Genomic DNA, 22,112 nt, shown 5'->3' with positions numbered 1-22,112 from the left:
CATTTCATAGAAAAACATCAGAAGTTACTTTTCAAAGGTTGAGCTCATGGGGGCTCCTCTTCCTCGGCTGGCGGCTGTTATAACGGGGGCCCTGGTGTTCAGCAGTGCCACACAACCTACCTTTTGGTGTGGAATTGTGCTCTGCAATCTAAACTTTTGTTTGTTTTGCGCTCTAATGGTTGTGAAGATAAACATGACATGCTCAGAACCAGTGCGGTGTTGTCTGCGTATCAGCAGGCAGCCTGAAACGGTCGCTCTGAGAGGGAGTAGTGTGCTTAGGAGGGGAAAATCAAGTGCACAACTACAAAATGGAGAATAACTGGCTCAGCAGCAGCAAAGGATCTGGGGCCTGTAGTAGATCATAAATTGAATATGAACCAACAGTGCGGTGCATTTGAGAAAAGGCAAATTCCATTCTGGGTGTATTAACAGGAGTATCATATCTAAGCCATGGGAGGTAATTTTTCTACCCTACTCTGTACTGGCGCAGCCTCAGCTGGAGTATTGCGACCAGTTCTCGGCACAACACTTTAAGAAAAATGTGGACAAATTGGAGAGCGTCCAGAGGAGAGCAACAAAAATGATAAACAGTTTAGACAACCTGACTTACGCGGAAAGGTTAAAAAAAACTTAGTCTTGAGGAAAAAAGAGTGAAGGAGGGAACCTGATAAATCTTCCAATATGTTAAGGGCTGTTATTGAGAGGATAGTCATCATTTTCTCCATGTCCATTGAAGGAAGGACAAGAAGTAATGGGCTTAACCTGTAGCAAGGGAGATTCATGTTGATATCAGGAAAAACTAAGTATAAGGCTCGTTAAGCCCTGGAACAAGTTACCAAGGGACGTTGTGGAATCCCTGTCACTGGAGATTTTTAAAAAGAGATTAGACAAACACCTGTCTGGATGATCTAGGTTGACTTGGTCCTGCTTCAGTGCAGGGAGCTGGACTAATTGACGACTTGAGCCCTGCATTTCTATGATCTGTCCCATTCATCACCTTGGGATGTTGATTCTGAAACCTAAAGATCCAAATGTACCTGGCAGCCTTGTTGATTGTTGAGCTGGATGTTTCTGCTAAAGTGAATTGCGAGTGGAAATGCTTCCAGCACAATCCCCTGCCACCAACACCTGCAGCTTGTTTCCTCACAACCCCGGCCACCAGTACAAAAATCTTTGGCATGTTGAAAACTGAAAATTGTGGAGTCTGTAAAATACCCCAGGGACTCCAAGAATGTAGTAGTCATTAAACCTCTTCATTTTTAATTTCAGTGAAATGGCTGCAGAATTTCCAGTCTGCCCCACCAGCGTGTAGCTGAATTCAGAAACATTGCCACAGAATTGAGGTCCAGCTTGTGGAGTGAATGGGGCTGGGGTTCTAACTTCCCCAATGTCTCCAGCCCTGGAGGTTTCTCATAGGGGAGACTTCCCCAGATTATAAGGTGTTTGAAGGTTTCTTAGGGAAAGACAAACCCCGGTAATACTCACTGGCATCTGATTGTGCTGGAGGGGGTACATGACGCAAGCTGCATTCTTTTGGCTGGAGTAGGAGTCCTGTTGGGAAGACCAGGTTTCCCCTTCAGCAGACAGTAGCTTTGGGAGCTGGGACCGGCGGTGCACAAAGGTCCCTGCCCTGCTTCTCTGGTACCTTTTGTAGTTTGCCTAAGAGTCCCTCCATGGAGGTTTCAGTTTTGACAGCTCCATGCAGCATGTGAGCAAGGGTCTCAACAGCTGCTCAGTCCAGAATCCACACCTATAAGGAAAAGCAGGCTAGAGAGCAGGGATTGGCCGGGCTGGCTAGCTAGCCTGACTGGTTGCAGTCTTTGGATGATGCCATGTTGATGGGGCTTTCTGCTTTGCTCTCAGTGTTGGATGAAGCCACCAGTGCTCTGACAGAGGAGGTGGAGAATGAGCTATACCGCACTTGCACTCAGCTGGGGATGACGCTAGTCAGTGTGGGACATCGCACCAGCCTGGAAAAGGTGAGACGGAGAGCGGCAGACCTATTTCCATCAGCACGGGGGGCCTGCTAGCTGGGGGACTGAACAGGGCAGGGAAGGGCAGGTGGATGAATGGCAGAGGCATATGTTGTCAGTGGGTGGATGGTGTGGAGTTGGGCAGGGAGAGAGAGAGATGGTGGGGGGTACGTGGGCCAGCTCCTGGGGAGGAAGTGGATCCCCCTTTGAAGCCAAGGCACTCAGTTGTGTGTTGCTGAATTGCAGTTTCACACTTGGATTTTGAAACTCTCCGGAAGAGGAAGATGGGAACTAACAAGAACTGAGAGAGCGAGGCGGCTCCCAGCCAGTGAGGGATGCTGAAAAAAGTACCAAGGCTTGAGACTGGTTTATTACCCAGGAGCTGCAGAAACACCTGATTAGTAGATGTGGAACTGCAGAGCCACCAGGAGCCAATCAGTATTCAGGGAGGAGTGTGATGGTTTCTGGATTTTACTGAAGGAACCAGGGTTCTCTTTCCTTTCTGCCTGTTGTCCAAACTGTTTGTTGTTTGGTGCTGCTGAGTGGAGGTTTCCATCCCCCCCAGAGGGGGCTTCTCCCCAAACCATTCCCCTGGCATCTGATCCCCTCTTCCTGCCTATCGTGATGGGGGGAGCAGAAGGAGCCCCATTTTCTTGCTTCTTTTGAGAGGGGGGATAACTTTGGATGGAGGGGGGGAACTCCTGGGTGCCAGGAGAAGGCATCATCTGGTGCTGTGCAAAGGCAGGGCCAGTGGTGCCTGCACTTGACTGCAGTGTGATGCTAGCTCAGAAAGGACCATGGTCTCCACAGGGATCACTATCATCTGAATGTGAGGCTGATATCTGCTGGGATGGACAGGGCCCATGTCTCTTCATTCAGTTCAGGGCCGTGCTCAGCACATGGTAGATTAGTCCATGGAGTTTGTGTCATTTTACCCCAGGCTGAACCTCACTAGAAGCATTTTGCATTAAAATCCAGGGCCTGTTAGCATGGGGTATGTGTGGCAGCATTCATCAAGCAGCCTGAGCTGGTGCCAGACAGCAGCTGCCTCCTCCTGTCATCCTGCACTAGGGCTGGCCTTACAGGTGGGCTAAGTGGGCAACTGCCTAGGGTATTGGGGTGGGGGAGGCCGCGACGTCTGAGTGCCACAAGCTAGTGGGCCTGGGCTACCAGAGCACAGGTGAGTGGAAGCTGGGCTGGAGCCACTGGCCAGCCGGGCGGGTGTGGGCAGTGCTGCCCCAAGCTGCCAGCCTTTCTGGGAGGTGCAGGCAGCAGGGCTCACCCCTGCAGAGCCAGTGGGCAGCCCCTGGGTCCCCACCTTCCTGTGGGCACAGGCAGTAGCTATGCACCACTCTCCTCCTGCTAGGTGATCGGGGTGTATGGTAAGGGAGACCCTGGGCTCAAACTTCTCCCTATGCAGCCTGGCAGGCACCTGATCCCTGCGCCCCATGCTACTGTTCTCAAACTCAAAGGGTGCCAAAATACAGATTCAGCCAGGGTGCCATTTTCCCTAAAGCTGACCCTGTCCTGCATGGACACTGCTCCCCCACACAGACACAGTGCTGTGGCAGTGGGTTTGGAGCAGCCGCAGGAAAAATGTGGGCGCTTAGTGTTCTACATGGACATGCTGGAGCTGGGAGCCATCCTGAAGAGAGGCCTCCAATTTGGGATTAGCCAACCTCCACCCTCTGCCTCCTTCCTCATTATCCAGATGCAGGGAGGGGTATGGTGGCTTTTCACTAGGGCCTTCTACCTTCCGCTTCCTCACCCCCTCTGCCTGCTTCACCCTCACTCTTACTGCCACCAGACACGGTCACTTCTCAGAGGAGCGGTCTGCTTTGGAGGTCCAAGGTCTTCAGTGCTGGTGTGAAAAATAAAGGTCTGATCTCAACTGAATTACTGGTGCCTGTTGATTGGCTTTTTCTAGGCTAGGTTCCTAATTAGATGGGGGTGGGGGGGTGAAGAAAAGGGGAGCAGAGAGTCTCTGACTGCACTCAGGTTACTGGCCCTGCTCCTCCTGCAGGAGGCGCTTGTGCCCCTCGATGATCTCCTCCACGGCCTCATGGTCATCTAAGGTGGTCAGGTCCCCAAGCTCATCTGTCTTGTCCTCTACAATCTTCTTCAGGACACGGCGCATAATCTTACCTGAACGGGTCTTGGGTAGCCGCTTTGTGACCTGCAGCAGAAAGGAGCAGAGTAAGGGCTGCAGCCCTAAACTGTATCATCTGGGGCTGGGAGCAGTGGGGAAGGGGCTTCCGCCATGCTGTTGGGACAGGGTTGAGGGCATACAGGGTGCAGTGTGGGCAGGAACAGGCCTGCGGGCTATTACCTGAACATATTCAGGGCTTGCATATTTTGCAATCTTCTTTGAGACTAGCTCCTTAAGTTCATTGCTCAGCCTCTCCTGAGAGACATCAGTCCCCTTCTTCAGCACAATGAACACATATGCTCCTGGGAAAAGATGGAGTTACTCATCCGTGCACCAAGCCATGGTTCAGGGAGATGTCCAGTGCAGGGCTAAGCACTCTGCAGCTGGCTGAGATGCAGCCTGAAGTATGATGCTGAGATGGTGTGTCTGTGACCTAAGTGAATCTTGGATCACCCACACCTCCCTTGTCCAAACCTTTGGACTGAAGTGATCTCACCAAAGCTGAGACTCTTCCTCTACAGGGCTACGGTTCCTCTCCTCCAATGAGGTTCTGGGACCTCCCTCCTGAAGATGTGCTGGAGGGAGTCCTGTGTTGCCTGAAGCTGCAAACCCCTGCAGTGTAAGGCTACCCAAGACTTACCCCCTTCCAGCCCAAAGCCATGTGGCTCTTGTGGTGACTCCCACCCCACTTTCGGTTGTGCCCCACAAAGCTTACCGTGTGTATGGCAGGGGTGAGTGTATTAGAAATACCAGACAGATGCTGAGTGTGGTCCCTGTGTCCCCACTCCCCCATACAAGTCAGGTATGCAGTCACCCTGAGAATGGCTCCTCCTCCCACCACTAGCCCTAGCAGCTGTGAAGCTCATTACAGAGATTGCAGTAGCAGGAATCAGAGCCCCTCACCTTCTCCTTTGATCTCGTGAGGGAAGCCGATCACGGCTGACTCTGCCACCGCTCTGTGCTGATTCTGGAACAAAACAGGTCTGCATTTCACTTCAGCAGTCCTGGCAGGCTGGCTGGAGCCTGTCCTGCCACACACTAGCATGGTGCAGCCAGCTGTAAGGTAGAGAGAGATGGGGAGCTCCCAAGGTGGCCTCCATGCCCTCTTCCTACTTACCTGCCACACAGTAGTGTGTACGGAAGAGGCCTGACACCCCTGCTTCCTCTTCCAGCTCTGGGCTCTGTGAGTGGCAACTACCCATTCTGCTCCTCCCACCCCTGCTGCAGCAGGACCCAGTAACCTGTTCACAAGATCTCACTGGGTAGTCCCTGCTTACGAACCCAGGGATGTATTTGCTCCAAAGAGCACGGAGAGACTCCAATCTCATAATGGGGGCCTCCAAGGTTTAGATCGGGGTTGGCAACCTTTCAGAAGTGGTGTGCCAAGGCTTCATTTATTCACTCTAATTTAAGGTGCCAGTAATACATGTTGATGTTTTTAGAAGGCCTCTTTCTAAAAGTCTATAATATATAACTAAACTATTGTTGTATGTAAAGTAAATAAGGTTTTAAAAATGTTTAAGAAGTTTCATTTAAAATTAAATTAAAATGCAGAGCCCCCTGGATCGGTGGCCAGGACCCGGGCAGTTTGAGTGCCACTGAAAATCAGCTCGCGTGCTGCCTTTGGCACGCGTGCCATAGGTTGCCTACCCCTGGTTTAGATGATCCCCTAAATTTGCAGGATGCTCTGAATCTTTTCTGATTCACCTAGTTATAGCCCGAGCGCCAAATAAACCTTTATCCCTCCCTTGCATGCAAGGATAGAGCTGGGGCCTGTGCTGTTAGAACAGCTTAGTTGTGATACTGGAGCTAAATACTTTGCCATCTAGTCTGATATTGCTGAGGAAAGTGGAACTTAGCCTAGTGCAGCCATGTGCTGGGCCCTTTGACAGAAAGGTAAGAAGGCCTGAAGTGTTTGCAGGGGGAAGGGGTTGCCCCCTACCCAGTAAAGCAGCAGGGCAGCTGCAACATACTCATAGCTGTAGCTAGCTTGATAGAACTTGTGATGGGAAGAGTCCTAGTGAGACTTCAGAAATCATGGCTGCATGTTATGATCACTATCCCAGCTGGGCAGCTCTAGAGTTGGTTGGAAATCAGAGTGGGAGTAGTAGACATGAGAGAACTGCCCCTTCCACCCTACCTGCTCCAGGTAGAACTCCTGCCCCATTCCCTACAAGGCCTCCTGCTGGAGCAGAAAACTCAGGCATGACAGCAAGGTGCTATGTTCACTCAGTGTTTCATGGTTTCTTTACTTGGAAGCCCCCGTGCCCCTACTCTGCTCCCTGAAGAGGCTCTCCCCACCTCAGCTCTTCGTACTTGCTTATAAGCTAGGGGTCAGGTGTTTACCACTTCCTTCTGCCCAAGCCTCTTACCACAGTATCTTCCAGCTCTGCAGTGCCTAGCCTGTGCCCACTAACATTGATGACATCATCCAGACGTCCTGTCAGCTGGTAATATCCTTGGCTGGTACGATAGGCTCCATCTCCCGTGAAGAAAAATCCTGTGATGATCAGAACCATGAGAGTCTCTCATAGCTAGCCAATGCTAGCTGCACCCTCTTCCCCTGTCCCATTACCTCCATGGCTTAGGTACACCCCTCCCCACATCAACACTATCCCCCCTATATACTGTGCCCCTCCTAAACTCACGGCAAAGGGACTTCCTTACCCCCAGTCAACCTCCTGAATTCTCCCAGCTCTCCAGCTCAGGGGCATTCCCTGTTACCACCCTTAATTCTGGGGTGCATGCTCCATTGCTGGACCAGCCCCATTCCCACAAGGCTGGGACCCGTGCCACAGTGCAGCCCTCCATGGTCTGGACACTTCTCTTCCCTTCTCTCATTTCTACAGGAGCTGACATTATTTGTATTACAGATGCAATTGGTGGTCCCCACTGAGATCAGGACCCCTTTGTGATAGGTGCTATGTATACATAGTAAGGAGCTGTCCCTGTGCCAAAGAGCTTATTTTCAAAATAGATGAGACAGACGAAGGGTGGAAGAAAGGAAGAGCCACCTCCGTTTTACAGATGGGGAACTGAGGCACAGAGAGACTATGTGACTTATCCAAAGCGTTGCAGTGAATCTGTTGGAGCCAGGAATTTAACCCAGATCTCTCATGTGCCAGTCTAGTGCATTCACCATAAAACCCCTTATTCATGTGGCTCTAGTCTCCAATCCATGATCAACTGTACATCTTCCTCTGTCCTTCCCTGCAAATCCTACCTGGGTAAGGCATCAAGTAGGTTTCCAGAAATCTCTTGTGGTCGTTGTAAATGGTCCGTGCCATTCCTGGCCAGGCCTGAGAGATGCAGAGGGCTCCAGAGACATTGTTCTGTGTTAGGACGTTTCCCTGGAAAATAATACACTTTGTCATGACTAGGGCTGAGGGTAACCTCCATGCTTGGTCCTGGGTCTAGTTTTACGTGCCACACCCCACCACAACCTTCTGACTGGGAGAGACATGGAGAGCAGTGCGGGAGGATCTAGTTCACACCACCCGCAGGGCGGTGATGAGCAGCCCACTCTGCTGCTTAACACCTGGTTCTGACCGAAGCCAGTTCTCACCCAGGCCCAGCCTGTTCTGTGCTCTTGTCCAGATCTGCTTCCCCTGGTGTGTTCCAGGCTCCCTAGGCAGTGGCATATAGCTACAGCTATGGCTGTAAGTCTAGCATGGCATCCATTCAGTTACTGAGAAGCTGGAACCCACTGATCCAGAAAATACCTTTGTAGCATTTCTGAGGCATGTGTCCGAGCTCCTCCCAGGACAGGGCACTATAGAGAATGGTGCAGGAACACAGGCTGAGATGGCAAGGGGTTGCTACCAGCTCCCTTGCTGCAGTTGCTCAAAATAGGAGGATCTGTAGGGAGTGGGACATAACCTGGGGTGGGCGGGGAGGGGAGACAGGGTCCAGTTTACAAGTCCTCTACTTCCAGCCTCTGCCTGCTGGAGGGCACAGTATGGGAACATTGGCTAAGAGAACCTCTGGACTGATGGTTGTAAGTTACCTTCTCATCCAGGAGGGCAGGGCTGATCCCAAAGAATGGTCTCATGGCCATGCCTGGAAGAATCTCATCTCCGGGGCTGGATGGACGGGGAGAGATACAGATGCCTCCTGTTTCTGAGGTAAATGTAATGGTGACACCCATGAAATTAGGTCAAAGCGAAAGCCATGGAACACTGCTAAGAAATCCACCTTCCCCCTAAGCCTTGCATGGTTAATGGCCGTGTGGCGGTGAGGGGATTCAGCTGCTTCTGTGCCCATGCAGGGGTTGCTGTAGGCAAGGGTCTCTGCTGTCTGGAGGTGGCTGGAAAAGATTGTTAATTAGAGATGGAAAGTTTTGCTCATCTAGTCCAGCGCTGGATTGGTCCCTACCATCTATTCTCCAGGCTAATTTTAAATCCTATCATTTATTTGTCTGTCCTGTGGCGGGTCCAAGAGGCTCTCTGTGCTGGGCACTTGGCTGTAATGTGCCATGCACATCTATGGTGATGTCTAAATAATAATTACCCCCACCTGAACAATCCCAGACGGGTATTACAACTGCGTAGGTGCCTGTAATGGCACCTTTGCTTCTTACCAGTTTGCCACCATGTGTCAACTACTGGGCACCGTGCATCGCCAACCACGTTGAAGTACCACTCCCATGCTTCTGTGTTGATGGGTTCTCCCACTGTAAGGGGAAAGAGAGATGAATTATGTTTAAGGGACAATTCAGAAAAAATTCTCTCCTTCCCTTTTCCTCCGACGTACTGGCTTTATCAAGATCATGGACCTGGGCCAACGAATAGGCCTTCTCCTTGGTGGTGTATTTTCTCTTACTGCAAAGTACTGACCCAACACATACCTCTAATCCAGCCCACTACTGAACTGAGTCTGAGAGTGGTAGTCTGGTCAGCACCGAACCATCACCTGGTACCAACCTGATCCAAGGGTCTTGAGGGAAGATCTGTCGTATCTCTTTACCCACTCGTCCCCATATCTCAGCAGCAAGCGAATTGCTGTGGGTGCTCCATAGAACTGATTAATTCGTAACCTCTCCACTGTTTCCCAGTAACGCCCTGGAATGGGAAACTGGTCCAGTTACCTCTAGGATTGACTCATCCCAATACTTTCCTTGCTTTCATACCCCTGTTGTAGCAGTGCCATGGCCCTCTCAGCCAGGCCAACTTAGCTCAGGGTAAACCCAGGAGGAGCAGTGACTCTTTCCTTTCTTGAGAGCCCTTCCTGATAACCATCTCCACAGCTCTCTCTGCGGCAGGGAAAGGCACAGCTAGCATCCCCCTCAAGACCTTGCCACACATGTAATAAACAAGAGACTACTCCAGAGAAGGAGGGATTTGCTCTTCTCCTTACTCCTCCACCCATGAATAAGACGGTTCCATACCACCTCCCCTGGGATACGAGAGGAATTCAATGTGTTCTTCAGCTCCACACATGTACTCAACTCATGCTATGATGTCAGGAGTTTTTGGTACGTGGGCTGAGATAGGAATTAATTTCAGGCCTCTCTCTCTTCTGCATGGAGCGGCCAGGGTCACTTCCCTGCTTGCCAGAGATTTCAGAGCAGGGTTACATTCATGCATTTATAATAGCTTCTTACAGTTCTGGCAGAATGGCTGCTGAGTGTTTTTGAAGAAGGATCCTTCCCTCAGCCCCACAACCTCTTCCTGCTGCCCTTTCCTGCACCTGGGGCTCTTCTGAACCTCCTCATTACTCACCAGGATTGGGGTACACTGGAGTGCTCTCAAAAAGGACAGTGGTACCTCCGTTGCACAGAGGGCCATACACCACATAACTGTGCCCTGTGATCCAACCGATGTCTGCCATGCAGCCAAAGATGTCCCCATCGTGGTAATCAAACACATACTGTGCAAAAAAAGAAGAGAGCAAGAGCTGTAGCCTGGAGACAGGGCCCCTCCTACCACAGAGGTTGCCAGAGCAGCTCTTGTGTGGGAGAGATCTGTAACTAAAGTCTCCTGTCTCTGCCAGCCTCGTCTTCCCCTTCATAGATGCCAAGGCCAGAAGGAGCCATTGTGATCACCTCACCTGCCCTCCTGTGTAACACAGGGCTATAGAACTTCCCCCAAATAATTCCTAGAGCAGGTCTTTTAGAAAAAAAGATCCCATCTTGACCAAACATTGCCTTTGATGGGGAATCCACCACAGGCTTGGCAAATTGTTCCAATGCTTAATTACTGTTAAAAATGTACACCTTATTTCCAGTCTGAATTTGTCTAGCTTCAACTTCTAGTCGTTGGATCACGTTATACTTTTCTCTGCTGGACTGAAGAGCCCATTATCAAATATTTGTTCCCCGTGTGAGTACTTACTGACTGTCATCAATTCACACCTTAACCTTCTTTTCAATCTAAGTAGATTGAACTCCTTGAGTCTATCACTATAAGGCATGTTTTCTAATTCTTTAATCATTCTCGTGGCTCTTCTCGAACCTTCTCCAATGTATCAACATCCTTCTTGAATTGTGGACCCCAGAACTGGACACACTATTCCAGCAGCAGTTACACCAGTGCCAAATACCGAGATAAAATAACCTCTCTACTCCTACTTGAGATCCCCTTGTTTATCCCAGGATGCCATTAGCTCTTTTGGCCATAGTATCACACTGGGAACTCCTGTTCAGCTGATTATCCACCATGACACCCAAATTGTTGTGAGTCACTGCTTCCCACCCTCTCTGCTACACCCATCTGTCACAGCTTGTCCTTGTTTAGCCCTTAAACAGGGACTGGCCTATTCTGCATTTGTGCAGTACCCAGCACAATGGCGCCGTAGTCCTGGCTAGGGCCCTGCTGAAAAAGAAATAAATAACAAAAGCAGCTTCAGTCCTGTGCTGAGGAAAGGAGCCAGGGTCTTGATGCAAATTCAGACAAGTCAGTTCCCATTATTATTGGAGTCAACACTTGAGGACTGTCAGGAACTTCAGAAGGACCTTTCACAGGTAGACTTGGCAACATGATGTCAGATGAAATTCACTGTTGGCAAGTGCAAGGGCATGCTTGTTGGAATGAACCATTTGGACCACTCCTTCACATTGCTGGATTCTAAATTGACTGGGCCCACTCATGGAAAAGAACTGCTCCTGTGCAAACTAATTGTTAGGCTGTATAATGAACTGAACTGGCCGTGTGATACTGCCATTAGACAAATCAACAGTAAGTTCATAGCTGGAGTATTGTTCAGCATTGCTCATCACTCCACAGACAGGTACAGTAGAAATAGAAATGAACAGAGGCCTAGGAGACTTCCCTAAGAGGCAAGACTATTTAGTTCAAAGAGGAGATGAGTCAGAGGGGATGTGACAATGGTGTATTAAAATACTAATTGGTCTAGGGACGGTAGAGCCGGTGCCTGTGTTCCCCCTTCTCAGAAGATCAAGAAGGCACTCACTCGATGAAAGTGAAAAGCAGCTAATCTAAAACAGAGATAAGGAAATTATTGGCTACCAAGTGTAATCAGTTTGTGAAGTCTCCCCCCTCAACTCCCCCGCAAGAGTAGTTCTACTCTTTGAATGGTCACGCTCTAAAAAGACCACTATGGGGTTTCATGCTCCTCTTTCTCGCTGACTCCAGATCCAGTTTGCTCAATTTGTCAGTAAAAGAAAAAAGTCTCTTTGCAATTGCCAGTCCTCAAAGTTCCCCATGAGCAGGACTGGGTTCCTTCCACCTTACAACACTGTCTAATAAAGACAAATAGTTGTGCTGCTGCTCTGCAAGCCAGAATAGATTCCAGCCTCTCTCTTCTTGTGGCGTTGGCTCTGCAGGGTTAGCAGGCGGACACCCCTCTGTCCCACTCAGGGGCGGCTCTATGTTTTTTGCCGCCCCAAGCACGGCAGTCAGGCGGCCTTTGGTGGCATGCTTGCAGGCGGTCCGCGGTCATGCGGATTCGGTGGTGTTTCTGCAGGTGATCTGCCGGTCCCGCGGCTTCGGCGTACCCGCCGTTGAATTGCCACCAAAACCGCGGGACCGGTGGACCTCCCGCAGGCACGCCGCCGAAGACCGCCTGACTGCCGCCCTCACAGCAACCGGCAGGCCGCCCCCCGCAGCTTGCCGTCCCAGGCACGCGTTTGCTGCGCTGGTGCCTGGAGCCGCCCCTGGTCCCACTCCGCAAGGTAAGCCTGGCTCTGCACCGTCACAGGGACCCGGAGTTCAGACTGCTATTTTCCATACCCTCCCATTTCCTTGGATGTCATGCTGGAGTAGGGGGTGGGACAGAATGTCCTAGAGTAACTGGATAGCAGGGTTCAGAGTAGCAGCCGTGTTAGTCTGTATCCATGTTAGTCTGGATAGCAGGGCTGGCCCTGAGAGTGAAACATCTATTTTACTTGGGCCTGGCTCCTCTCACTCCATTTCCCATCTGTTTAACACCAAGCAAGTTTCCTAGTATAATGTTTCTTGGAGCCCTTTGTTTCTTGGCCGTTGTTCTGAAAGCTGCCATTTCCTACAATACTTTAAAAGCCTCTTGTCCCTTACTAACATCCTGTAGCTGCCATTAGGTTTGCTGTGGCAATGCTCGAGCAGCTCCCCGCAAAGTGGGCCCCCTGACAGGAGGGTGACAGCTGAGGTTTCCAGGGGTGAGGAAGGCTCTGGTGTGTTTGTAATGGAAACTCGCTATCCTCTGTGATAGTCTCTGTTTAAAGTAACAGAGTATTCAAGCAGCAGCAGCAGCTTGCTGAACCCAGCTGGGGAAAACAAGCAGGAATTCATTCCAGCTCTGGTCATGTTTTCCAGAGCAGCTGAGCTAAAGTGGCCGTGTGTTGGAATTGGACAGTGCTGCCTGCTTCCCACATTCCTGTCCTGGGACAACATCCCCTGCTTTCAGCTTTCTGTTCTCATGAGCTGCCCCAGTATTGCCAAGCAATAGCTACACAGTGTGCAGTGGCCAGCAGGACAACTGTGCCAAGCCAGGGGTCTAGGGAGGGTTAAGCACATTGCTTTGTTCTGTGTCAAATCACTGGCTCCCGGATTTCCACACGTCCCCATCCCTGGCACACAGGGCATTTCAGACCTAAGTCACCAGATCTGGCCTCACATGAACACTAGATGCACCAAGGCCAGGACTGGAGCCCTCTGGTAAGAGGGCCTAGGTGGAGGTATGAAGATCCCTGGATCAGGTTTAGGGGGAGCTTGCCCATGGCTAAGGAGCCCACACTGAGCTGTTTAGAAAGGGAATTGTCTCATGAGAAGCCAGAAGGGTGGCTCTTGTGTAACATCAACAGGCCCTGGTGGTCAGCAGGCAGGACAGAACCTGGGACCTCTGGAGCTTAGTGTGTGAGCGTCTACTGCATGAGCTAAAAGCCATATGGCTGTTAGCCAAGGCTGTAGAGCAGACTCATAAATCACTCTCTCTCTAAGTTGTCTTGGTGCCACTAGATGGGACAGAACACCACACAGAGGAGGTGTGTGGGTTACACTTGGAAGCAGTTTGCTTGGGGAACTGTCTCAAGCAATGGGCTTTTCCCCACTTCCCTTGGGGGTCTGTTCTGCAGCCCAGTACTGTGCTGCCTCAGGAACACGAGTGTGGCTCAGCACGTGAGTTCCCAGCAGCTCTGTCTCCAGCTCTCTCTCATGGCTACATGGCAAAAAACAACCACCCCGTGGCAGTGAGTCTCAGCGCCTAGATCAATGGGTGCACGGTGCTCATGCTACAGCACTAGAAATAGCCATGTAGACATTCATGCTCGGGCTCTGAAGCCCGGGGAAGAGGGTGGGTGTCAGAGCCTGAGCTCCAGCCTAAGTGGGAATGTCTACACAGCTAGTTTTGTGGCGTGGCGCAGCGCAAGCCTGAGTCTGTACACCTGGGCTCTGAGGCTCGCTGCCGTGAGGTTTTTTCCCCTCAAGTGTAGGTTTACCTTCAGAGGGCTTGCCTATGGCACCCTAGTAACTGGAATAAAATCTGGGAGATTGCTGTCTGTTTTAGGGGCTTCCTCTTCCCAAAGCTACCTCTGCTCCATTGAAGTATGGACCCCTCTCTTTAGTGCTCTAGGGGCTGTCTTCAGGAGCAGAGCTTTCACTCTCACGTATGCTTGGGTTTAGTTGAATCTCAGACCACAGGGGAGAGGGGTCTTGGAGATCTCTCTCTCTCTCTCTGTAAGTATGTCCTGTATTCCCCACTGCAGGCCTGTAAGCAAATTGCTGGCATAACTGCAACAGAACTTATGCAGATACCAGCCATTTCTCTCTCTCCATCCGCTGGAATGAATTGGCTGGGTGTCTAAGCAATGCTTTTCTCTGCGGGTGGAACGCCCTCCCTGAACTGATTGGCTCAGGGCGTGGCGAGGACAGAAGAAGGAAAAAACAACTGTTTAGACATAAATGACTGTAAATATAAAACCTGTTTCAGAGTAGCAGCCGTGTTAGTCAGTATCTGCAAAAAGAACAGGAGTACTTGTGGCACCTTAGAGACTAACACATTTATTAGAGCATCCGATGAAGTGGGCTGTAGCCCACGAAAGCTTATGCTCTAATAAATTTGTTAGTCTCTAAGGTGCCATAAAACCTGTGTCTTGTTGGTGTTTGCTGCTCCTCCCCCTCTTTCTACCTCACTTGTCATCTTGGCAGCTCTTTGGGGCATAGACCATCTCTTCCCGAGTGCTGGAGCAGTGCCCAGCACAACAGGGCACCCAGGTCTACTTGGGGCCTCTGGGCGCTACTATAAGTAACGAATAATTGACCTGCTCTAGAACATGCGCTGATGCCCCCTGTTGCCTGGACTCAGTCCTGCTGCACTCCTAGTAACCATCTTTCCCTCCAGCAGCTGGATCCCTAATAACATTAGCAGCTCCCAGATTGTGCTTTAGCTCAAGCAGCAGAGATGTGGTCTTGTCATCATAGCTTGGTAGTTCTGCCTGTATGCCTTGACCCGACATCCCTGGAGTCTGTGTCTAGGCCTCGTTACCTTGTGTGTGATGGCAGTATAGAGCAAGTATCCTGCCTGGGAGTGGACCAGCCCCTTGGGTTTGCCAGTACTGCCTGATGTGTAGAGAAGGAACAGCAAGTCTTCACTCTCCATGACAGCAGGCTCACAGCATACATCTTCTTTCATCATTTCCTATGACACAAAGCAGAGAGGTTCTCACTCAGCTCCAGGATCTCCTCACAGCCCCCAGATTTCCCTCCACTCTCTCCACACTTGCTCTGACTTCACATTTCATTAGTCATTTACTAAGCCCAGAAGAGCTGAATGGAAAGCATTATATACGTCAGAGAAATGAATCCCACTGTGGCTTATTCCTCTGCTGCCCGGTGATGGGCCAACGCTGCCTGGCAGGGGGATAGCATTGTGGAGGCCGGGCCAGCCCTCTAGCAATTCAGATCCTAACCCCTCTCCCCACATTCAGGCTCTTTAATCCTGTTGCTTCTTCCTGCCTACATTTATCAAGTCCATCCTTCCTCTCCTTCCCTATGGCTAACATCTTGTCCAATTGGTCAATTCTCATCTTGCCTTGGTCAATTCTCATCTTCATTGCCGCAGCCTCTGCCTCTCTGGCTTCCCTGCTTCCCTGCCTGATCCTCTCCAGTACATACCAGAATGGGTGCTGCCACTGGCCATGCCGCCCACCTTTCTTCAGAGCCCTTCAGTGTCTTACTTTCACCTTCCACATCTGGTTTAAGTTTCTTCTCCTCCCCACCCCCAAGGCCCTACAGAACGTTGCCCCAACAGTATCTTCGCTCTCATTTCCTCCTATGCTCCTCTATTTCCTTAGCCTCCTAGTCTTTGCATCTTCTATGCTGCCCTTAAGCTTTGAATTCCCTCCCGCTCCCAAACGCTCACCCCCTCTTCATTCAGCTGGCTCCTTAAAATGCAGAACTATGCTGAAAAGTGACTATCAAAATGGCACCAGTTTTTCACTGTTGCCAGATCAAGTGTGCTGTGTTCAAGTAAACGGAGGGGTTCTCTTCCACATGCTGGCACCACAAACTCCCCCTGGGTTCTGAGGGTCAAGCTGGCTCTTGCTGGCTCAGGCATCACCACCAGTAATAACAATTCTGCAGTTGGGGCGCACTTAAACATTCTGCTGATGCGCTGTCCAGAACAGACTCCAGCTCCTCTCCCAGGGCTGTGTAGGTTCTGTGGAGCCAGCAGGAGTAAAAGGCTGTAATCACTGAGCCAGCAGCTCTAATGCTGAACCCAGCCAGGGAGCAGATCGGCTGAGTAGAAAGAGGCCATTTGTTCACTGTCACTTTTCTGACCATAACAGAATTCTTCTGAGAAGCCTTCTCAGGTTAATTAGGTTATTTGTTGAGCACAGACAGTGAGCTCCACTCTGAACAAAACATGGAGGAGGCAGTTGTTTTGAATGCAGGAGCTAACGACAACATACTTCTTCAGAAAGAGTAAGTGCCGCTACCCTGAGGTCTGGCCAGCATTGGATGCGTTGTGCTTAACTAAGAGTGTAAACACCAAGAGAGACAGTCCACGTCACTGTCTATGCCTTGTATAGCACTGACTGCAGTCAGTAAATGTGGCTGTGGGCCCCACCCAGGCTGGAACAGCAGGGGTACTGCAAGCCAGGAATGAGGTGCATAGACAAAGATGTGTGGGGAGCCCAGGGCTGGAATAGCAGGGAGTGCTATAGGCCAGGTCTGAGGCACATGGGCAGATAGTTTTCAAGGTTTTCTTGCCCACACTATTGCAGGCTCTGGTTAGTACTGCCAGCCCCTGGTGTTACACAGAGAACATGCGTCTCAAAGAGCTCCCTACTTTAACTCATTCATTCATTCATTCTGGAGAGCAGGGAAACTGTTGTTGGGAAGGTTCCTGGCCTGGGCAATAAGCTTTGGACCATGACACTGTTACCCCAGAACAATGGCCCCAGTGCATCTAAGTGCAAACACGGTCCTTCGGGCCGGGCTGGAAACCCACCCCCACCACTTCTCCTGATTCACTAGAGCAGATGCCCTACCCTGGGGGGAAGTTGGTGGTAGCTCCATATGGCATCTCACCTCCTCCAGCGGCACATCCAGTTCTGACATGGGAACCTTCTGCTCAGTCCTCATGGAAACCAGAACTCGCTTCACCAGCGGGCACGCACGCATGGCCTGGTCCACTGTCTGCTTCAGCTCAATAACCTTGCCCCCCCTCAGCGCCTGGTTCACAGTGATCACTGTCTCTGACTGCGCTGAAGAGGGCAAAAGAGAAGAAAACAAACAGCAGCATGATCAGCCCTTTACCTCAGCCCAGCTGCTCCCCTGCCCTCTCGCCCTCCATCATTATTACCATGATGTCTAGCCCCCACAACTCCAGCTCCACACACACATCTAACCCTGCCCTGCCCCGCATGCCTTTTCTCTCTCTTTCCCCCTCCCATCTCCAGTTTTCATGGCCTCTCTTTAAAATAAGAGCAGCAGTTTTAAACTCTTTCTTTCCCATTCATGTGTCCCATTAAATCACATACAACCTGATGAGAGGCAGCACTCCAGGCCCTTGCTCCCTCTGATGAGGCAGAGAACTCAAGCCCCCACGCCAAGAGGGGATGGCCTGACAGGCCCTGCTGCTCTAGGAGTTTATTTTTAAAATGCTGAATTTGATGAAGCCGGGCACAGCATCCACTGGACTGGAAGAGACTTCTAGTGAGACCTAGTGAATAGCCTTGGATCAGGGCAGGCCCTCTACTGGGATATTTAGTCCTCTCCTCCCTGCCGTGCATCATCATGGCAGGATTCCTTAATCAACCCTGACAGGGCAGAGGATGTTTCTCCTTAAAGAGCTCCGCTGATGAGGAGCATTCCAGCACTGTCCCCTTGCAGCATGTGCCACTGTTGAGCTCTGCTTAGGGTTAGAGAACGTCTCTGAATATTGAACCTGAACTTCCCCTGCTGCATCTTAAGCCTCTTCCTTCCAGGCCGCCCGTGGGAATGAGTGATCCCTGTGCAAACTGTTTCATCTCCCTCCGTTGACTTCCTGGCTGCAGGTTTTATTTTCCAAACCATCTCTCAGGGCAGGGCTTGTCTGTAGCTACAGCTTGTGGGGAGTTGTGGCGATGATCTTGGGTGGCCTGAGCATGTGATCCCGGGCCCACATGTTTCCTCCGCTCCCTTAGGCCATTCTTGCCTCCATGGCTGGAGGAGTAAGAATGCCAGGACAGGAGGAGTTTGACAGGAAGCTTTGGGCACAATCACCACACCCTCAGCACCACTGGTCACTGAAGCTGACAGGGGTTGATATTGTTCTCCAAGGGGACAGGATGAAGGGACAATTTGTGCACAGAGCACCTATCCGTTTGAAGAAGGCGCTTACCATCCCGGATCCTGTCAGCTAGAGCCTCGGAGCTGAATCCGGCAAATACCACTGTGTGTACGGCTCCTATCCGGGCACAGGCTAGCATGCTTGCCACAGCCAGAGGGCATGGGGGCATGTAGATGATGACTCGGTCACCTCTTTTCACTCCCTGTCGTTTCAAGGTGTTTCCCAGACGGCAGGTCAACTCAAGCAGTTCTCTGTCCAAAGAAACCAGCTTGTAATTAGAAGCTCTCCCATCCCAGAAGTCTCTCTGAACTGGGAACAGATGGGGCTAGCTTCCCTTCCCTTCCCTTCTGGTAGCCCCGCAGAGCTGGAGATGAAAGACTCTGGTTCCTTAATCAGATAAGTAACCATACCAGCCCTCTGTGCTCAATTCCTCCAGCTCAGGGCCCCTTGATGGGGTAAGTACAGAGGTAAGTACTGACCTGTATGTAACCCGGACTTCTTTCCCAGGCTCATCTTTCTCCCAGATCAGGGCCACTTTGTTTGGCGCTGTGTGGACATGTCGATCCAGACAATTCACTGAAAGAGAAGATTGACTGTCATTACAGGCTCAGCTATTTTCAATTCTAGTAAAGCCAGTGCTAGTGACTCCATTTTCTGAATACCAATCAGGGTGGCTGCATTGTAAGTTTGACTGTTATTCAACCCATTAAACCACATCATTGCTAGCACCAACCATCAGGTCAGAAGCACCACCCCAATCCAACTCCCACACCTTCCTACCCATCACACCCATGACCATCCTCTTCATCCTTACTTGCAATCTGCACATTCCCAACCAGAAACTTCCCCCAAACACCCTGAGTAACCATAACAGCCCTCTGCACTTGTCCTTGGCGGCTCTCTGAGTGCCTCATGAATATTAACTCAGTCATTTCTCAGCAACCCTGTGTGGCAGATAAGCAATCCACAGAGAACACTTCACCTCCCACTGAAATGCAGCTGCCTCTTTAGTGGAATGGGGCAGCTATTAAACAGTGACAGCAGCACTCCAGAAGGCAGTTTAGGACAGGAAGTGAGGAGCACTGCAGAGAGAATGTAGGGAAGCAGAATGCAATCACCAGAGGTGGAATAGGGCCAGAACTCTGGGAGTACTTAGAGTTCCCAGAATGTTTAATGACCACAAGCGGTCAAGACCTTGGTTTTAAAACTTATCCCAAAGTGGGCTCCTCTGACAGCACCGGTGTTGCCAACACTTGTAGTTTTATTGGGAGTCTCATTACATATGTTGTTTGTTGTAGAGCTCCAGCTCCTGGAGTTGTGATTATGTGAGACTTTCAGCTTTCATTTAAAAAAAATAAATTTCTCTCCCTTGTGGTTCCAGATAAAAGCTGGAAAATGTGATCCCTAAAGGCTCAAAAACCAGAAGGCAAATAAAAAAAGAATCAAAACTTCTTATTTTTGAAATCTCATGGTTTTGGGGGGCCTGAGTCATGATTTTTGAGTGGTTGGGGTTGGCAGTGCTGCTATCTAGCACTGTGAAGAAGCACTCGTTGATAAGGGACACGCACTAACTTCTACTTGATGACCCCAGCAGCACATGGGTGCACCTTTGAGGACTCCCACAAAAGGGTACTGACCAGGCCCAATGACCCTTAGCTTTGTCGTGGAAAGAATCACCCACGCACTGATTTTAGTTCACAGACTCAGAGCCTGAGGCCTTTATTGCAATACATACCAAACGCGTTTGGGGTGCAGTTCGAAAACTGACACACCGAGCACCGCTCGCAGGCGGGTTTTTATTTCATTAAACCGCAAGCAAAGTACAAACAATACGTCATGAGTTAAGAAACTGGGGTCATGAGTTAAGAAACCGGGGTTGGGGTCAGTCATGAGTTAAGAAACTGGGGTTGGGGTCAGTCTCCCCCCTCCCAGTACCTTCCTCATTATTTTCCGAGAAGTGGGTGTTTATTTGGGTAGAGGGGTGCTTGGCAGTTTTCCCCAGGGGTGATACTTGGCACCAGCTTGGGTACATTTCTCGGCAAGGCACATGTTATTTTCCGGGGGTTTTCGGTGAAGGGTTAAGGGGGAGTTACCATGGGACGCCTAAAGAAGATCTATGATTGGTTAATTTGCAGATAGCTGGAATTGGAAAATGTTGCAAATAGCTGCAACAGCAAGGATGATTAACTCTTTGCAAAAGCAATTTCTTAATGTAAGCGGATATTCTATTTTTCTAGCGGTTTCATAAACTTACGATTATTATGTTGCTAAAGCAGTTTCTTGCTGTAGCTTTTAGCATTGTTCTGTGTTTTTCTCCCTCTTTCCCCCCCCCAACCCCCCCCCGGTCATTACCCTTGACTGAGTTTGGCAGAGAACCGTGCTGTTTAGTCTTGCTCAGGCTAAGGCCTGCACTACTCTGTGTAAGGGCAGTTAGCATAACAGATCTCTGTTGGAGGGTTTATTTCGGGGCCCACAGATTCAAAGCTCTGGCTATTAGAAAGAAGGCCCCCCTGTTCTATTTCCTCACAGCTTGTGAGAGCAGCTAGGCTCACAGCACATGGTGGTTCAGCTGTATTCACACATGCTAATGAGACACACTCACTCCCCTACAACCAATCACATTCCTACACACCTACCACACACAGCCGATTGGACCGTTCCTGGCAGGAATCCTCTGGCTGAACTTGTGCCTGGATCTGAGAGACCATCCCTCATTTGAATCCTTTTACCAGAATGTTCTGCTCAGCTCTACCTCCCTAGTTTTCGTGAAGGTGTTGGATTGAGTGGCACCGTTGAGCACCCCTGGACTTGGGTGTGAGGAGAATAAGACTGGGAACAAACACGCCAGGGAAAGTGGGGGTCAGAGGCAGGTGCTGTCTCACACTCACACCCTCGCTCTCTGACACACTTTCTTCCCTTTCCCTCCTCCCTCTTTGGTGTCTGTTCCTCAGACTATTCCTCTCAGTTTAGGATTTCCACATGCAGGGGAAAGACAGATTGGTGCACTTCCAAGAAAGTGTCTAAAAACAGAAAGCTAATTCTTGCTGCCATAGAACTTCCCCAGTAGCCACTGGCTAATGGAAGGAGTTAACGGTGTGTGCATTCCCAGGAACAGATTCATGAGACTGAAAAGGATCCATCCTGAAGATGCTGGGACCAGATGGGTTCCCCAAGAGGCCAGCAAACAAGAATGGGGGGTCTGGCTTCCTGCTTACCTGCTACATTCAGTTGTCCTCCCAGGAACCAGGACACCCAGCCCTGCTGTAGATTACAGTCTTTGACAGAGTGAAAAGGATTAATCCACATGAGTCGGCTTCTCCCTAGAGCTCCCCAGAATTCATCTACCTGCTCCACTGACACCTTGTACAGCCCTGGGTGGTCCCTTGATCCAGCGAACGCTACAGCTTCCGGCATATATGCAGTCAGGGGCCCACCGCTCCAAGCTCTAGCTATTCCAGAAGAAAAGGGTCCTCTAGAGGACTGACAGAAGACTTTTAGGCAGCAAGCCCTGGGAAGCAGCCAGGCCATGATCCAGGGTTGCAAGAGAGATCCCCAACTCTGCAACAAGCAGGAAATGGACTTCAGAATTGTGCTCTTCTTCTTTAGATACAAACTCCAGGTTAAGTGCTTTCACTCTGCCCTGGAGCTGTGGCCTTGAGCCGGAAGGAGTGGGGTGTTAGCTGGGTCTCTCTCTGTTCATCAGATTATAAATCCGCACTCAGCAGAGAGCTCATGAGGTTCCCAGTCTCTTCCTGACACGGTCTCTCTCGCCTGTTCCAGAT

At 50.5% G+C, this 22,112-nt stretch overlaps 3 protein-coding genes across 17 annotated transcripts in view; 1 reads left to right on the top strand and 2 right to left on the bottom strand.

Moving 5' to 3' along the window:
* Window positions 1-3,869, top strand: part of ABCD4 (ATP binding cassette subfamily D member 4) — a 27,619-nt gene extending 23,750 nt beyond the window's left edge. For all 11 annotated transcript variants that reach the window (XR_010600699.1, XR_010600698.1, XM_065593345.1 and 8 more), the window contains 2 exons: window positions 1,864-1,979; window positions 2,220-3,869. Coding sequence is in view for 9 of the 11 variants with exons in the window: in XM_065593345.1 (XP_065449417.1) it covers window positions 1,864-1,979; window positions 2,220-2,315 (212 nt within the window). In the remaining 2 variants the exon portion in view is untranslated. The remainder of the gene's footprint in view (window positions 1-1,863; window positions 1,980-2,219) is intronic.
* The window catches only part of BBOF1 (basal body orientation factor 1), a 1,057,902-nt gene that overhangs the window by 787,449 nt on the left and 248,341 nt on the right, over window positions 1-22,112 (bottom strand). The window lies entirely within an intron of this gene.
* On the bottom strand, window positions 3,475-22,112 carry LOC101953820 (acetyl-coenzyme A synthetase 2-like, mitochondrial). Of its 4 annotated transcripts, XM_005301577.5 has the most exons (14): window positions 21,546-22,112; window positions 18,810-18,906; window positions 18,382-18,581; window positions 17,088-17,263; window positions 15,040-15,192; window positions 9,843-9,990; window positions 9,045-9,182; window positions 8,702-8,794; window positions 8,129-8,241; window positions 7,346-7,472; window positions 6,495-6,622; window positions 5,026-5,089; window positions 4,303-4,424; window positions 3,475-4,149 (listed from the first exon to the last, which is right to left on the bottom strand). In XM_005301577.5, exons 1-14 carry the CDS (start codon window positions 21,856-21,858, stop codon window positions 3,973-3,975), a joined length of 2,049 nt encoding a protein of 682 aa, XP_005301634.2. In that variant the 5' UTR covers window positions 21,859-22,112; the 3' UTR covers window positions 3,475-3,972. The 4 variants fall into 4 exon arrangements, with proteins under 4 accessions (XP_005301634.2, XP_005301635.2, XP_042714453.2 ...); XM_005301578.5 differs by lacking the exon at window positions 9,045-9,182 and having other exon boundaries at window positions 21,546-22,099; XM_042858519.2 differs by lacking the exon at window positions 18,382-18,581 and having other exon boundaries at window positions 21,546-21,688.

This window comes from Chrysemys picta, chromosome 4, assembly GCF_011386835.1.
Source record: "Chrysemys picta bellii isolate R12L10 chromosome 4, ASM1138683v2, whole genome shotgun sequence".
NCBI lineage: Eukaryota > Metazoa > Chordata > Testudines > Emydidae > Chrysemys > Chrysemys picta.
Note: the sequence above shows the minus strand (reverse complement) of the source record. Positions and strands in the feature narration are given on the sequence as shown.

What these genes read in the sequence shown, in the direction of transcription:
- LOC101953820 (XM_005301577.5), bottom strand. Translation starts at nt 21,858, where the DNA reads ATGGCCTGGCTGCTTCCCAGGGCTTGCTGCCTAAAAGTCTTCTGTCAG. An exon ending in GAAGTCCGGGTTACATACAG is followed by an intron (nt 18,582 to 18,809) that starts GTCAGTACTTAC and finishes TTCTTTGGACAG; the next exon opens with AGAACTGCTTGAGTTGACCT. An exon ending in TCCAGTGTACCCCAATCCTG is followed by an intron (nt 9,183 to 9,842) that starts GTGAGTAATGAG and finishes TTCCCATTCCAG; the next exon opens with GGCGTTACTGGGAAACAGTG.